Raw genomic sequence first — 17,640 nt, forward strand, 5'->3', positions numbered from 1 at the left:
CCACCAGTCTGTTCTCTGTATCAATGAGCTTGGTTTTTTAAATTATTCCACGTGTAAGTGAGATCATACAATATTTGTCTTTCTCTGACTTTTTAGCAGTGTCCTATCCATGCTGTTGTAAATAGCAAGATGACTTATCTGTGGCTGAATAATATTCCATTGTTACACAGACCACATTTTCTCATTCATTCTTCCATTAGTGGACACTTCGGTTGTTTCCAAAATGGCTTTCTTAAGCATTAGTCCTATATCCTCATGGTTCCATGTCTCAAAGCCGTTCAAGTTAAGCAAAAGACAAGTTATTCTTAACAATTATGAACATTTATTAAGCACCAAGAGTATACTGCACTGGTTGCTATGTAAAAACATAATTATTGACATAGTGTCCCTGCCACGGAGTTTACAATCGAAAATGAAATACAACAATGCCATAAGCCAACTTCAAAATTTCCTTAATTTAGAAATTGCTATTTTGGCAAACAAGGCAAAAATGACCTACCATCAGTTACAATGTTAGTAAGATGTAAAGAATGTTTGACTCGTACCCAGACATTTTCCCAAGTATATTAGGCTTGATAAGGAAAAGAGCACTTAGAAATGTAGTAAACAATGAATTATTTCAAATGCCTTGTAGGATTTTAAGCAAAGATTTGTTCACTAGCCTGAGCTTCTCCCTTCTGGGAGGAAGCCATGTGAAACTAAGCAAGTCCATCCTCTCATCCACTGACAGCCATCTACTCCTTACTCCTGGTAAGAGTGAGGGCTCATTGATCCCCTGCAGGGGGCAGGGAGTGTGTGTCTGGATAAAACACCCCATGGCCTTGGAGGATTCAAGGGGCAAACTTGCAGGAAATACAAAGTCATATTTTATGAGAGAGGTGAGCAGCAGGACCTCTGGGCACAGGAGAGACATGAGCCCTGTAGTGATTCAGCCCATGCCTCTTCTCAGTGATTAGAAACAGGTAAGTGGGCGCTTTATGCTCTGGATTTCCTGTGTGGAGCATTCCCGGAGCATTCAGGAATTTAGCATCAAGACCCCAGACTGCAGATCCTGCACTGTATCCACCATACAGTATTTAATAAATACTTTAAAGATTTTTGTTGCTGGTCATGTATTAGCTGACAAAGGCACGCTGAAGGGAATTTGATTCTTGCTGTCAAATGCAGACTGTTCAGACTTCTGAACACAGTCTTAAAGTATATATTATTTTCTATCACTGATCATTCTTTGAACTCTAAAAGAGCACTAAAAAAAATTAATTGGTTATAAATTAAAAACTGAAATACAATTTAAAGTGCATGCACAAGTATTTAAAAATACATGCATACAAATATCTTAATGGCAGACTGGTAGCATCCTGAGATTTTTTTTTTATGGCAAAATAACATTTCAGCAATTTTTTGAAAATACCAATAATTTTCCCCTTAGAAGCCCATCTTTGCAACTTTCTTTTACATGATAACATAGTAGCAGCAACATTTAAAAAATGTTCACAAAATTCTCTTTGCATATAGGTTTATGGAGAAAGACATCCAGAAACTTTAAGATAAAACTTTGCAAAATAAAATAATTCACTACATTTGGCCTAAAGTTGATACTTAAACACCACTCTTCCAATTTAAAAGTGTTACTTATACCTCCTACATACAGTAAATAAAATCTAACTATAAGATTTGTAATGAAAAACTTGAAACACATATCAACATAATTCTCTTCTAATTAAGATCACAAATTAATTTCAATGTATTTCCCCAAAAAGAAGAAAAAAATTTTAATAATCATAGCTGTGGTAAATGAATTTGAGTTTACAAATCTCATTCAATGCACTTGTTTTTAGTTTGTAAGGTATGAAACAGCTAGAACTCCTGATTATGTATTTTTCTAAGGCAAGGCAAGTTTATTTATATATAAAGCATAGATATTAGCATGGTTATAAAGGCAATATGATCAATACATAAACATTCCCGTTTTTAAGTGATACATTCCAAACTACTTAACATTTAATTTCATGTCCTATTCTAAGACTGCATCTGTGATCTTAAGCTTCAAAGTATAATTGCTGTAATACATGAAAAAATACTTCATTTTTCCAATATTGTAAAGTATACTGTATTTTCAAATACCTAGTATAAATTTTTTTTGCACAAAATTTTAAAAAGAATATTATTAGCTAGCTATAACTACCATGACGTAACTGTATAAAGAAGTTCACAAAGGAGAATAAAAATTAAAACTAAGCTTAATAATTATTGCATTTAACCATAACAAAAAAAGTCCCCAAATCAAGTAGTTCTGAATACACTTGTTTCTTATATGAGTCATGTGTATATTCATTTTACAGTCACTAGTTTGATAAACACACTAAGATTCTGTGAGATATGGTTTTCTTTTTTATATCCTCCCCAACTGCAGTTGTAATTATTTTTCTTTCGAATACAAAGTAAATAATGTTTATATTTTTTTATCTGAGTCATGTAAAAACTGACTCCTTTCATTTTTAAAAGTTATATTTAATATTTTGGACCTTAATTAAAATTTAACATTTAACCATGTTTCTTTTTCTATTATGTATCATCTACATTTCAACAAACTGATAAGGGTTATTAACAAAGGCAAATCTTGATCTCATCCATGTTTTAAATATGATGACAGAAACTTTTTTTCTCTTTAATGAGAAAAAGGAGATGAAGAACACCAATAGGTGTTCAATAGGTCCTCTTCACTCTCAACTGTTTTGAGACACAACTTTAAGACAGGGTGCATCAGGTCAGGCAATGTTGTGATCTCTTATCTTTGCATAGAAGAGAAAAAATAAAGGAAGTTATTTCCTTCCTAAGGTCTCAGCTAGCTTCTTAAGTCTTTTCTTCAGCTCCAATGGAAATTTCTCATAGCACTTCTTACAGACTGGCTTCATGTCAAACTCCACAAATTTATTCCTAAAGTTAATAATAATAAAAAAATATTAGTGGAAATGTATTCACATTTGTATACAGACATACAGATAATGTGCAGTAATTTTATTGAATAAATGAAGACACTATGCATATTACAATTATATTCATATTAGCAAAAAACCAATTCTAATCTCAATTCTAATCATTATGGTAAACATAAACTACAATACCATTTGAAGAAAGTTGCCCTTATAAACTGATCTTGTACAATGATCTGTATGATACAGAATGCTGATTACATTGTAGTCTGTGCTAAGTATGCAGGGAATCTAACGTGAATAAAACTCAGATAAAGTCAATCATGTTTTAAAATACTGTGAGAACACTTTTAAAAAATAGTTATTCAGAGCAAAGAACTCTATCTCTCTGATAAGACTGATTCTCTTTATTGAAGGTGTAGGTATCTCATGTAGTATTTTACATAGTGGAGCCATGAGGCTTCATCTTGCCTGGCCTCCCATCCCAACAATGATCATCTTCAAAAAGAAAAACCTAAACTAACATCTAAGTTACTTTGGTTGGCTGTCTCACAGAAAATTCAAGAGCACCAGTGGACCGTGTGGCCTGTGGTCACATCTGTGATCAGTGTGTATATGGAGAACTCAATTCTTTAAAAGCCAGGACAGCACACACCCTCAATTGACTTGTACAATTCCGGACAGTTGTTGAGAAGGCCTCCTAGCTATGGGTGATGCATTTCCAGTTGACAGCTATCAGCGCTCATAGCCATTGAGATCGTGGGTCCCTAATTGTGAAGGGAACAAATGCAGAACTTTCTAACTAGTTCGATTTCTGTGAAATTACATCTAGGAAATGTGTGGGACAAGTCCAGTGATACACTGTTATCTGTTACAAATTATTACATCTGTCGATACAATTTTAAAGAACAAAAATAACAAAGTTAAATCCTGACCACATATTTAAAATGAAAAACCTTTTTTTTAAACACCATGTGAGAATTATTTTCTGATTTTTTCCCAGAGATCCTAATGATGACAGTAATTCAAATGTTATGTTTCAATTGGCAATTTGATTTAAATAGTGCTATTGAGTTAAAAAGTTCTCCCAAAGTGTTCTATAGAGCCCATGAACTATAGCTTGCCAGGCTCCTCTGTTCATGGGATTTTCCAGGCAAAAATACTGGAGTGGGTTACCATATCCTTCTCTAGGGGATCTTCCCAACTCAGGGGTTGAACCCCCATCTCCTGCTTTGGCAGGTGGATTCTTTACCACTGAGCCACCAGGGAACCCTGCTAAGCAAACCTTACATTGTTTTCATTTTCTATCTGAATTTTAATTTTTTTTTGTAGAAGGAAACTTGAAAATTGAAACAATAAAAAACTTTTAGAACTCAGAACACAATGGTCCCTATGAAGAAGTGAGACAGTCTTTCTAACAATGCAAGAGAATTTCAAAGACTGAAATATGTCCTGTGAAAACCAGGAATTGTACAAAAACACACACACATCCAGCGATGCCGTATCTTATTCTCTACTTTAGGTGGTCTCTGCTTAGATAGGAAACATGCTGAGAGTTTAGTTTAACGTAGAACTTAGAACATGCAGCACTGGAACTGACCAATTATATTATTTTAGGCAAAGAAGCCAAAAACTAGGATTTTAAAAGCTGTAATGATCAGACAGAAATACTTTGAAACTTTTACAGTACCTATTAAGAGATTAGAATTCTTCCCTTTGAATCCACTGGAAAAAAAAGAAATCTATACCATATTGTGATTAAAAAATGAGCTGAGAGAGTCTACAGATTCAAGAAAGCAAGTGCAGTACAGCTTATGTGAAGGGTGGACCCTATTAAAGAGTGTAATTTTTAATAATTAGGCAAAAAGATCAGCTCTACACAGGACAAGCCCATCTATGTCAGCCTCTGGCAGCTACAAATACATGCCAAAAAGAAACAAGAAAAGTAGGAGACAAAACCAGGATCAACATGTATTCTGGAGGACTAACCACAGGAGAAAGTAGTAGAAATGGTGGCAGAGGGACAGAAAAGCTCACAGACAGACTGGCTTTTTCTTTTTCTGCTTGTCCTTATCCTTGGCTTCTCTCTCCCGCTTGGCAAGTCTCCTCTTAAATTCTTCTGGCATTTTCTCATAACAATGTTTGCAGACTGGCTTTAGATCAATCTCAACAAACTTATCCCTTTGTGTAGGACAGAGAAGGAACAAAAGAAAAGAGGGAACGATTAAAGGAGGAACCTTTGCTTTGAGAAGGCCTGGACAGAAAGAATCAAGAAGCATCAGGTCCTACTTTTCCAACACTGAATGCTCTCCACAATGTCCACCGCGCGTCCCACCCAAGGGCTCGCAGGCCCAGCGCACACTTACTTGAGTGTCAGCTTGGCGCTGCAAGTGGAACAGGCAAAGCAGTGCACACACCAGGCCTTGTTGAGGGCGGAAACCACTGGGGAGAGAGGGGATGGTCACTCACCCACAGCTCGGCTCACCACCAACCCCTTCCCCAGGCTGGTTCTCTAGGGCTTTCCTCACAAAAGAACCACACATGGCACTAAGCATCTCAGTGCCATTAACTGATACTCACAGAATCAGTTGAAGTTACTCACTAATTTATCTATCACACTGTTAGAACACACAGTCTCAGCTCTGCATCTATCTCCCACAACTGCAGGCCTCACCTCAGGGAAGGCCATCACTGCCTTTCAACCTGTAGTGATGGTTAATGTTTCGAGGCATCTGAACAGCAGATGCCAAGTCTCCCCATCAGAGCCCCCACTCCCCAGCTGTGAAGGTGCGGCCCAACTCTACTGGCACCGCTACCTGCCTCCTGCCACCTGCCCAGCAAGGTAGTCTGAACTAGGTAAGTAACTGAAACAGGAGCCAGGTGCTAACCCACCAGCCGGGGTGAGTCTGCCTTCCAAGCAGACACTAAGCTCTGCCCGCTTCTCTCTCCTGGCAACTGCCTCCCGCAGACGGAGGTGGGATTTATTTCCACTGGCACTAAAGATCACTTTCCTGAAGCCACCCCTTCACAAAGGGCACTTGGGCAGTGTTTCAGAAAGTATTTCCCAAATTCGGCTCTCTGCCCAGAGGCATGAAGCAGGCTGGAAACAGCAGTGTTTACAACTTCACCAGGAAGCTTCTGGCAGAATCTGCTAATGACTGCTGGCAAACAGCTGCTTCCTTTCCATGCTAGTCAATCAGGCCTCCTCACATGGGACCAGGGGGCAGGTTCTGGAAAGGTCTAGAGACAACCACCAGGTGTTCACGTCTGCAGGGTTCAGGGGACCCTCCCCAAGTGCTCCTAATGAACACACCCCGCAGCTTCCACGGAAAGTAATTCCAGGGATGGGAGGGAGAAGCAAGACTCGGGGTCAGTCGTTTCTATGGTAACGACCTTGCAGCACTGGCCTAAAGTGTCATCAAAAATGAGCAACAAGTTTGATTCTTAGGAGTTAGCATTTCACGGCTAGAGATCACTTGGGAAATACGCCAAAGAAAGAGGAAAAGTAACCGATGACCATCACAACATTTTCCAATTTTCACATGACCCAGGGGTTTTGTGTCCAAAGGTGCCCTACAGGTGCTCACCATCGCCTTCTATAACACGGTTGCAGTGGAAACAAACATCACCAAATAGCTGGAAACGGGAAAAGACAAAAAAAAAGTGGTAAAATTAAAGATATGTTACAACTAAGTATCAGAACACCAAACATTTAATATAATTTCAGTTCTTTGTAAAACTTAAAAACAAATACCCTACAGCATGTTTCTAGCTTCCATATACATGCATTAACATACAATATTTTTCTTTCTGACTTACTTTACTCTGTATAATAGGCTCTAGCTTTATCCACCTCAGTAGGACTGACGCAAATGAGTTCTTTTTTTACAGCTGAGTAATATTCCATTGAATTGACAGGATAGTGTGGAAACATATACATTACCATATGTAAAAAAGATAACAAGAGGGAATTTTCTGTGTGACACAGGGAGCTCAACCGAGTGCTCTGTGACCACCTAGAGGAGTCGGAAGCATGGGAGATGGGAAGAGATTTCAGGAAGGAGGGGATATATGTATACCTGTGGCTGATTTACATTGATGTGTGGCAGATGCCAACACAATATTGTAAAACAATTATCCTTCAATTAAAAAAAAAATAGCCTGGCTATACCTAAACTCAGAATTTGCTGTTACTAGAGATGATCAGTAAATGTTCACTGACTAGTTTTTACTTACTACAATGAAAACAATTTACTATTCAACTTGATGGAAAACAAAACACGGCTCTGGAGATTTCAGGACGGTAAAGGAGCATGAGAACCCTGGACTGGGCCCAGCACTGGAGTGGAAAACAGGCCAGAAGGACATTACTCGGTAAAGTGACGAAACTGGAATGGACAGAGTAATCAATGATAACAGTTATACAAGTGAGTCCCATATTCTTGGGAAGTACACGCTGAAGCATTAGGGGTAAAGGACCACAGGGAATTTATCATCAAATGATTTAGAAAAGAATCGGCACGCTTTTGTACGTATACATTGATTCGCATACAATGAGATGAGCATTTATGTGTGTGTCAGAGAAGGCAGGAAGGACACACACGTGATGAAGTAGGTACTGAATCTGAATACAACATGTAGGTATTTTCTTTGTATTTATTATTTTACCACTTTTCTCTGAGTATGAAGTGATTTTACAAATAAAAAGTTAAAAAGCCACGTGTATAGCCCAGTGTACATTTCCCCAGAGCTCTCTCTGCACGTAACTGTGGAGAAGCTCAAGTTCACCTAAGTGTGTGTCACATCCAAAGAGCCCATCTCTACCTGATTGTAGTGGGTTTCACAGTATGCCAGGCCCTTCCTCTCGTAATGGCGATGTCCAAGGAATGGCTTCTCACACTTAGCACAAACAAAATGCTGAAAGAAATGGCATTAGGTCATATTTGCATCAGCATGTTTTATTTATGTAGTGAAGCAAAGCTCCAGAGCTAAAGAGAAGATCCATGAAAGCCTAGGTGCTGGTGTCATCTGGGTCACAAGCGACCCTGAAGTGACCAGGGTCATCCCAGCCTTCATCCAGCATCTGGAGGCTCTGACTCAACAGCAGAATGAGAAAAGAGAGGATACGTGGATGCCTCTCTGGGTTGGACCAGGAACCAAGTCTCCCCGCACCGTCACAGGCTGATCACAGCACCGTGCCGTCTACGTTCTTAGTTTTCCACAAAGTTGACAGTCACCAAGTGCCCCCGCTCACCCCTCAGCATCCCCCAGCCTTGTTGGCACCCCTGATCCTTGGGTGTGCGAGGGCCCGGTCACCCTGCCATGGGCACTCACCTCCACGTGCCACTGCTTGCCCATGGCATTCACCACACGCCCCTCGATGGGCCGGCGGCAGGCACCGCAGATGGGCACCCCCATCTTGTCGTGGCATGGCAGGCAGTACAGCTCCCCCTTGAGCTCCCGGGCATCAGCAGTCAGCTCCTTCCTGCCCGAGAGAGGAACCACTGAGTACCATCAGCAAGGGGAGAGCCGGTGGCTGGTGTGGCTGACGCCCTGAGATAAGGCATCTGAATAGACCACCGCAACAACCCCATAACTGCTTATTCCCCCGAGAGGTGGTCACAGTGATTGAACAGCTTCAGCAGGCTTCATATTCGTGTCAACATAAACATCACCCAATGACAACCAGTCAGACGTACCCCCACGTGGCCCCTTGTCTCTGCTGTCACTTTTATTATAGAGTCCCTCCTTGTTTTCCTTAAGAAGCTGGGGGAGAGGGATGCAGGCCCAGGGACAGACCTGCTAATGCTACCTTCCTAAAATAACAAGAGTGTGGAGACCAGTTCCACTTCCTGACACTCACTAACAAGCTGCTAAGAACAGCTTTAGGTTCGTAGAAAACACACAGACCAAACGCCCAGACCGCTCCCGTGACAAATGCTTGAGTTCACTACTGTCTTCAGTCTCCTGAGTTAATAAACCGAGGTGGCCCCCAAACAAGATGGATTTCATCTGTTTTTAAAAGGTTCTTTAGGAGAAGTGCTCATGGAGAATGAACAGAGGGAGGACAGGCAAGAAAACCAGACCAAGCCGGAACTGAATCCCCCAAATAAGCTGTCTGTCAGCTTTCACTGCAGTTCTCTACTCCCCGTGGTAACAGCCAGGACAGTCATGCTGACTATGGTCAAGTACCTTTTCCATTAAATTCTTATACTACACAGCAGACTATGAAACACATAGCCTAACAACATATCCTGAGCTTCTGAAGAAAAAACAAGATGTAAATAGAGAGCCAAAGTAAACAGATGTAGTTTAAACACTAATGGTTACAACTGTGATAGTTATATCCATTTGGATACAAAGATAAGACCATTTAAAGTTTTTTTCTTTGCATGGAAGAGGGGACCCTGTATTAAAAACAATGTGATGAAAAACAGCTGTGGGGATCACTGGGGATATTTTAATATGAGCTGATTATTCAAATGTATTAGGGCTTCCCAGGTGGCACAGTGGTAAAGAATCCACCTGCCAATGCAGGAGACACAGGTTTGATCCCTGGGTTGGGAAGATCCCCCTGGAGGAGGGCATGGCAACCCACTCCAGGATTCTTGCCTGGGAAATCCCATGGACAGAGGAGCCTGGTGGACTACAGTCTGTGGTGTCTCAAGAATCAGACATGACTGAGTGACTAAATACACACATTTAAAGGTACATGTTTATGCACACTTGTACACACACACACACATGGCAACATGTTACCCAGTGAGACTTCATGAAGGGTCTGGGGTTCTCTGTGTATGAGTCTCTTGACTCTCCTATAGGTTTAACATTTTCCGGATTAAAAGCTGAAAAAAACCAGTTTGGGTGCCGGAGTAACAGTAATACCCAGGTCAGTGTGTTCACTTATTTCCACTGTCTATACAGTAAGCAAGAGAACGTGGGCCTACCCGCAGTTGGCGCAGTTGAAGTGGTCTGGATGGTAGGGGTCGTTCTTGAATATCAATGGCTGCTCATCGATGATGGCGTGGCACTTCTGGCAGATGTATTTGCCGAGGCCCCGGGCTTTCTCCCGGTTATGACAGGGGCGACACAGGTGCCTAAACAGAGCCACAGAAGCTGACATTTAAAATCCAACGTTCTTCTAATAATTAAAAAAAAAAAAAGAAAAGCTTCCCATATCTATGCAAAGAAATTCAAGAGACCGTTTCTTAAAAATCACTGCTGTGTTTCAAGAGCAGAACCAAGCCCCACTTTCCACAGGAAGCTACTTACTCCCACTCAGATGATCAGGTAGCACTTAAAAGATCCCCCTAGCAGCCATGCCAGATGCAGGACAATGCCAGGGCGCCCCCCACAGGCCCGGCCAGCCACAGTGCACGCGCATGACCTGGAGCACAGGCGACCCTGCCGCACCACCCTGCCCACCCACCCACCTGCCCTGAGGGGACTGGTGCCCTGCTCATACCTCCCGGCGTTCTTGACGAAACCAATGTCAGCCAAGACCTCCTGGCACAGGTCACAGCGGAAGCACTCGGGGTGCCAGCTGTTGTTCATGGCTTTGATCACCCGGCCGATGATGAATTCACCTGCGGGAGGGACACTCAGGCTGCAGCTCGGCCTCCCTGCCCACAGCCCCGGGAAACCATTCTCCCTGTGCTAGGATCCCACAGGAGGTGCTGTGTTAGAAAAACGCCTCCGTGTCCCCTGAGCCCTTGTGTTTGGCCCTGCAGCCACATTCTCGGGCCATCTTCTCATCTCTGGGTCTGCTCTCCTTTTCTAAACAAGGTGTGGGCTCTCCCTCTCCAAGGCCTGTGGTTATATGAGGTCATGGGCACAGAAAGCAGAAATCCACAGCCTGCTTTCTTGTAACGCAGACTTAACTTCTTCCTGCATCTAGGCTTCTCAGCATCTACTCGCTAATCCCACGTTCTCCGGCTGTGTGACCGGCAGGCCACCCCTGTGCCTCTCGAGGTCCCTGCTGCCCCCCACCAACTGCATTGACAAAAGGGAACTGCATGGAAGCCCAGCAGGTCCTGGGGTCAGTCACCCCTCGGGCCATGAGAACCGGAGCTCTCGGGCTGGGACTCTTCCAGGTGGTTAACCTCGATGACGGGGAGTGCGGCTGACAAGCACCTGATGACTCTCCCTCCTACGCAGCTCGTGGGAGGAAGTCCTGCAGGAGGAAACTTACTTTTCACGGCAGGTTGGGCACCAACACTTACCACACTGATGACAGCAAGGAGCAAAGAGCATCTGGAAGTCATGTTCACAGTACTTCCTTCCTTCAAACTGAAACAGAAAATACCGGCCCCTCTGAGTAGGAGACAGCCCTAGGATCCATCATCTTCCTAAGGCCTGTGAAGCAGAGGGGCACCTTCTGGCACCTTCCACATGCCTGCGTGTGGATACAGACAGGCTTCCTGACCAGCTGAGACCAGAAGTGACCCTCCGCCTCCAGACAGCAATGAGACCCCTGCTCACCAGGTTTCACCAGGTCTTGGCTCAAACCCCACCTTCAGGGTGGAGGAGAACCACAGACCCCTCTCCCCATGTTGAAAAAACAAATTTACAGACAGTAAATATTCTAGCCTATTTTAACTGTCAACACTTTTGTGTGATGTGCAGTGCTTAGTCACTCAGTCATGTCCGACTCTTAGAGACCCCATGGACTGTAGCCCGCCAGGCTCCTCTGTCCATGGAATTCTCCAGGCAAGAATACTGGAGTGGGTTGCTATGCCATCCTCCAGGGGATCTTCCCAACCCAGGGATCGAACCCAGATCTCCTGCATTGCACGTGGATTCTTTACCATCTGAGCCACCAGGGAAGCCCATTACAAAGATTATTACTATACAAATGATCAAAATGTGAGTATCGGGACTTCCCCGGCCATCCAGTGGTTATGCAGGGGACATGGGTTTGATCCCTGGTCCCAGAAGATTCCACAAGTGGAGGACCAGTCAAGCCCACGTGCCGTAACTACCAAGCCCGTGTGCCTCAACTACGAAGCCTGTGTGCCTCGACTAGAGAGCCTTTGCACCAAAATCAAAGATCCCACATGATGCAGTGAAGATTCTGATGTAGCCAAGTCAATCTATCAATTGATCAATAGTTTTTAGGAAAGCATGTTACAAGTGTTACTTTGCATTTACTGTTTGATTATTCGCACGAGCAGCATATCCTACCGAGGTAAGCAGGACCCCTCTTTCCCTCACAGTGATTTCAGTCCTCCACTGATAAGGATGCCTGACACCTAGAAGACTTGGAGTTCAATGTTATCTAGTTTATTAATGTTTTCTATTTGGGGGACTGCTTGTATCCTTCTCACAGTATGGGGAAAAGAAAGTGATGGAGAGGCAACAGCAAGCTGTGGAGATAGGAGCCTGTGTCTTCTCTTTTCCTCCTTAGAATCTCTCATAAGGCCACTGCCATAATTACCCATTTCAGTAAAAATCTTAGCTCTGAAAATAGTAGGTCAGGGAAAGAAAACCATATCAGATATCAGAGACCAAACTGAGGTATAACCCTATTACGTCACTAGTCTGCTCTTGTCAAGGGCACGTAGCCTCTCTGGGCCTCGAGAAGGAGATCAGGCAGGTAGAGGGCTTTACAAGTGTGGAGACCGACGTCTCCTTGGGACAGGCTCCCTGGACCCCCAGGACTGTTCTGCGGGCCTGGGCGCCAGGGGCCACGGCCTCCCCTGCACCAGCTTAGGGACTGGAGAGCCCTGCTCGGTCCCCAGAACCATGGTCCCCTGAAGGCTATCACCCTTGACAGAAAGAGAGATTCCTGTTCTGACAGCGAGGGTTTCTGTCGTAGAGAATGTGTGTTCTGGGAACACGGTAGGAGCTGAAAAGATGTGTCTGAGCAACACGGTGTTCTGGAGTTTGTCCCGACACAGCCACTGCTCTGCTCTGCGGCCCCATGACTTCTACAGGCTGGCTGCGAGCCCCGCTCCCAGGCCCCATTCCTATGGGAAAACACTGTCGGAATGACCAACAACTGACTTACTAATGACCTCTAAAAGCCACCTTTCCTTCCTCAGGAATGGCTTGTAAAACAGGAAAAGTTTAAAATCTGCAGGAGGAGAAACCAAACAGTAGCCGCCTCTGGGTGTCACATAACTGTGTACACATATCACCATATAGAGACACACGTGCAGACACACAAGGAGGTGATCACACAGGCACGCACTCACACATAGACACAAGCACAGCCACACACATACACAGCCACACACACAGACCACGCAGACACACACCACACACATAGATATACACAGACACATACAGACACAGATATATACATAGAAACACAGAACATACAGACAGACAGACAGACACACACACATACACTGTTGTCCTCACTCCCAGGTTGAGGCCGTCCCTAGACGAGCCCCAAAGCAGACATGAGGGGGCATTTCAGGCCAGTCAGCATGAACACACTTGCGCCCAGCACCCATGGTAACAACCATAGGATCAGGAAGAATAGGTGTTTGGGAAAGAAGAGGAGACACTGAGAAGAACAGGATAAGAAGGGGTGCCCCCACCCCACAAATAAGAGCCCCTTTAGGACACAGGTGCTGGGGGGCATCCACAGGGCTGACCACCACCCAGCATCACTGCCCAGTCCCTACCAACACAGCATCACTGCCCAGCTCCCACTGCCCAGCTCCCCAACTCCACCGTCACTGCCCAGCCCCCACCAACACAGCATCACTGCCCAGCCCTCACCACCACCCACCATCACTGCCCCGCCCCCGCAGCTCACCCACACCCACCTCATAGAAGAGGCCCTCCGGGAACTGCTGGAAGCACTGGGCGCACACGAAGCACTGCTCGTGGTAGAGCTCGCCATTGCTGTTGACAATCTTCTCAGCGGGCGCAAAGCCGCCCCGGCAGCGCTCGCAGCTGGCGTTGGCCAGGGCATTGGCCATGTTGCTGCAACAGACAGACAGGGGATATGGGTCACAGATGGCAGCTCTTCCTGACAGCTTGGTCTGGGGTCACAACAACCATGTCTTGTCCATAAAGCTGGCTTCCTGCCTGCGACCCAAGGTCTCAAGCCCACTTTCTCACGTGGCATCTGGGTGCAGACCCTCTGGTTTGCTAACATCCTGCATCCTCCTGCCAACAGCCCAGAGGGCACCCTACCCCCTGCCCAGCCCATGAGGAGCCAGGGCTGCAGGGGAGCCTCATGAGCCACCTCAAAGAATTGAACTGAGGGCCTGACACTGGCTTCACTGAACTCCCCCCGAACATGGTCTGGACATGCTGAAGGCACAGCCCAGATACAGGACCCGACTGGTGAGGCCCTGCCAAAGCAGCTTCAGTCCTACAGTCTGACGGGGGTACAAATGCCAAACATGGACGCTAGGAGACAGATCCGAACACGGTCATTGGGAGATGGATCTGAAAGCCACAGAATTTCCCATCCTGAGACCATTTTATAGCCGGTGATGTGCAGGTCCAGAGACTGACAAGCCCAGCATCACACAGCTGTCTGGTTCAGGGGAGACTCAGGCCCAGAATCCCAGTTCCCCCGCCCAGGAGCCACAATGGGATGACGGTATCATGCTTGACAGGACCTGAGAGACCTGTCAGGAAAGAGGAACCATGACAAGACCCCAGCTGAGGAGCTACCAGCCAGGGCTCCCCTGGACTCCGAACACTCGGGTGCATTCACTAAAGGGAAAGCACCTGACCGAACCCCCTATCAGATCTCTCCAGACTGTGGGCTCCGGTGAAGGACTGTTGGGTCTCTGGACGGCCCCCAGGGGGAAGGCCCTGGCAGAGCTGGTGCTGGCCCGGCAGCTTCATGATTTGCGGGTTTATTTTGAGATACCCAGACGCCCACTCAGAGCATGCGCTCCGCTGTGTGTCGGGTCCCAGGGGCAGCGTCTGAGCCCCCAGACACCCACTCAGCCCTCCTTGGGCAGTCACTGCCAACCTCCGCAGCCTGCCCAGCCCCCAAGGGGGAGGAGGAGTTCCCCCCACCCTTGGAGGACCGCTGCCTTGTCCCCATCACAGCCCACATCTCACTGCTTCCTCAGCAAGGTCTGCACAGAGCACACCTCACCCCCACTCCCACGGAAGACGACCCCGCCCTCTCCTGGCAACGGTCTCACAGAGCAACATCCTGCTTTGACGACTTCACACCCCATGCAGAAGTCCATGTCCACGACCCCACACCAACAAAACTCGATTAAAGCGTTGCCAGGAAAGGAAGGGAGGGACGTGGCCTTGACACTTGGCAAACCTGACCTAAGTCCCCTACTGAAGCGAACTTTCTATTTGTTGTTGAAAAAGTACTGGGGATCAGGGAGAGAAGCCATCTCTCCCTTGTCACCCGGCCCTGCTGCAAGCTGGACAAACGAGGGCAGTTTGGTTCTGGTCCCCTTCTCCCAACAGGGACCAAAATCCACAGCTGCTCCTCGACAACGTGCGGTGGCCCACAGCCGCCCCCACGGGCCCAGTACTGCTCCAAGAGTTGAATAAGAAAAAGCCTATAAAACCACTTTGGAAACCAAAAAGAGCTACTCAAACATCAAGCACTGTTACTAATTTAAAATTCTCTCAAAAGAGTCACTGAATTCTCAGTGATTTTAGCAGAATTGCAAGAGAGCTACAGGAGAAACCCTGGAGTGCCCTGAATACTGATTTCCCAGATTGGTGACATTCTCCGGGAGGAAAGGCTCCCCTCTTCCCCACGTCTCTACAGGGGCCACAATTTCTTTATAAACTTCATTCAAAACAACATCTTCCAGAAGGATGAAGGCAGGTGGCATGGCTTTACTGAGACACACAATTTGCAAAAATGTTAACACAATGCCACTCTTTCTACCAGGGTTTTGTCATTTTGGAAACACATTTCATATAAAATTAATATTAATATTATTAATGTGTAATGAGCATGTTGTTATTTTACATGAACTAATCACACACACAATTTGCAAAAATGTTAACACAATGCCACTCTTTCTACCAGGGTTTTGTCATTTTGGAAACGCATTTCATATAAAATTAATGTTAATATTATTAATGTGTAATGAGCATGTTGTTATTTTACACGAACTAATCACTTAAAATTTTTCTCAGTTTTATTTTCTAATACAGTAAATACCGATAAAATAAGAGGTATTTGGAGACCTCAATATTTTTAAAGACAAGAGGTATTTGGAGACCTCAATATTTTTTAAGACTATGAATGGGTCCCCATATCAAATTGTTTATCACTGACCCATTTATGCTCATTACACTACAGACCATTTACACTCAAGTTCAAATACTCACAGATTAGAATGTCGTTAGAAAACAGGCAGAGACATTATAAAAGCAAGTTTTCCCCCACACACAGGAAAAGTAAATTAGTCTTAGAGATAAAGTTCTGTGTTTTTGAAGAACTGTTCATTTCAACAACTAGCAAGAAAACAAAGGAAAGAGAACATTAGCAGAAACTTTGAGGAAAGAAGCCCTAACAAACCAATAATCTCACCAACCTACTTAACTGCTTACCTTGCTCTTCCTCCCTGACCCGCTGGCACTGTACGTATATATATTTTTTAATGGGCTGTTTTTGAGCAGTTTCAGGTTTACAGCAAAATTCAGTGGAAGATGCAGAGTTCCTGTACAGCCCTGACCCTCGCTCGGGGCACAGCCCCCCGCGGTCAATACCCCCAGACGGTAAAGTGAGGCCCACACTGAACACTGACCTGTTCAGTCTTCTCACAGTGACCGACACGGTTACTGCAGATGATAGAAGCTACTTGTAAAAGTCAGGGTGAGCTGCCGTCGGATTAGTTACAATTAACAGGCTAATGTTTCAGAGAGGATTTCCATGGTGGGAAATGTACGCCTGGGGAGCATGAAAGCCTTGGTGGTGGTCTGGTCACAACTGTCTCAGCCGATCTGCCTCCACAGATCCGCCTCCACAAATCGGCTGCACACAGAAAACCTGACATCACCGAGCCTTCTGTTATTCAAGTGCCTTGTTTATCGAAGTGTGTGAAACGTATATTCTAGCATTAAAGTGCAGGAATGTGAGCCCCCAAAGCACTTCGAGTTCACCAAGCATTCTGGTTACAGGGTAACTGTATTGGTCCCATTGGTCTTAGAGCTCGTCAGAAGCTTGCTGTCTCAGGTAAAGAGAAGCGGGATATCTATTGCAAAAGCACAGGGAGTGGATGGAGGAAGCAGAGACTCAGGTCAGGTAAACTCCCCTCCCTGCTAAGCACACCAGGAGATGGAGATGCGGTGATTCCACTCCAGCTCCCAGGAGGAGTCAGCAGGGCCCGCCTCCTGCCTGTAGGCAGCACCTTCCTTCTCCCCTCCCTTCTTTTCTGCACTTCGTCCTGGGCATCCTCACCCCCCACCTCCAGTCCTGGCAGGAGACCTGCTGAAGGTGCAGGTCAAACCCCAAGGCAGTGAACTCCAGCCCCAGGAGGGGGCCCGGGAGAGGGCCACTCACAATTTGGCGTAAAAGTCACAGAACTCCTTGTAGACCCTGACATCGCTGTGCCGGCGCTGCAGCCTGGACTCGGCCCTCTCGTCCTGGCTGCTGAGACCCCGATGCTCCCCATTACGGGCCGCTGGGGGGACCTCCTGGTCCTCCGGGATGACGGCTGGGCGCAGGCCCTGGAGTGCCATGTTGGGAGCGGCAGGACTGAGGGACAAGGGATGGAGGGACGCAGGACACCCAGGCGGCTCCCCT

The 17,640-nt window shown here is 45.6% G+C and overlaps 1 protein-coding gene across 4 annotated transcripts in view; it reads right to left on the reverse strand.

The window, feature by feature from the left end:
* Positions 1-299: 299 nt before the first annotated feature.
* The window catches only part of LIMS1 (LIM and senescent cell antigen-like domains 1), an 84,458-nt gene continuing 67,117 nt past the window's right edge, over positions 300-17,640 (reverse strand). The window contains exons 2-12 of one of the 4 annotated variants that reach the window (XM_010862988.1): positions 17,398-17,638; positions 13,712-13,871; positions 11,156-11,222; positions 10,399-10,519; positions 9,881-10,030; positions 8,268-8,418; positions 7,758-7,850; positions 6,521-6,569; positions 5,300-5,375; positions 4,923-5,114; positions 2,850-2,937 (exon numbers count right to left, since the gene is read on the reverse strand). In XM_010862988.1, coding sequence (XP_010861290.1) covers positions 4,967-5,114; positions 5,300-5,375; positions 6,521-6,569; positions 7,758-7,850; positions 8,268-8,418; positions 9,881-10,030; positions 10,399-10,519; positions 11,156-11,222; positions 13,712-13,871; positions 17,398-17,576 — 1,194 coding nt within the window. In that variant the 5' untranslated portion in view covers positions 17,577-17,638 and the 3' untranslated portion in view covers positions 2,850-2,937; positions 4,923-4,966. Of the gene's footprint in view, positions 2,938-4,922; positions 5,115-5,299; positions 5,376-6,520; positions 6,570-7,757; positions 7,851-8,267; positions 8,419-9,880; positions 10,031-10,398; positions 10,520-11,155; positions 11,223-13,711; positions 13,872-17,397; positions 17,639-17,640 lie in introns of all 4 variants that reach the window. The other 3 variants (XM_010862989.1, XM_010862990.1, XM_010862991.1) reach the window with 3 other exon arrangements.

This window comes from Bison bison, unplaced genomic scaffold (genome assembly GCF_000754665.1).
Source record: "Bison bison bison isolate TAMUID 2011002044 unplaced genomic scaffold, Bison_UMD1.0 scf7180017864486, whole genome shotgun sequence".
NCBI lineage: Eukaryota > Metazoa > Chordata > Mammalia > Artiodactyla > Bovidae > Bison > Bison bison.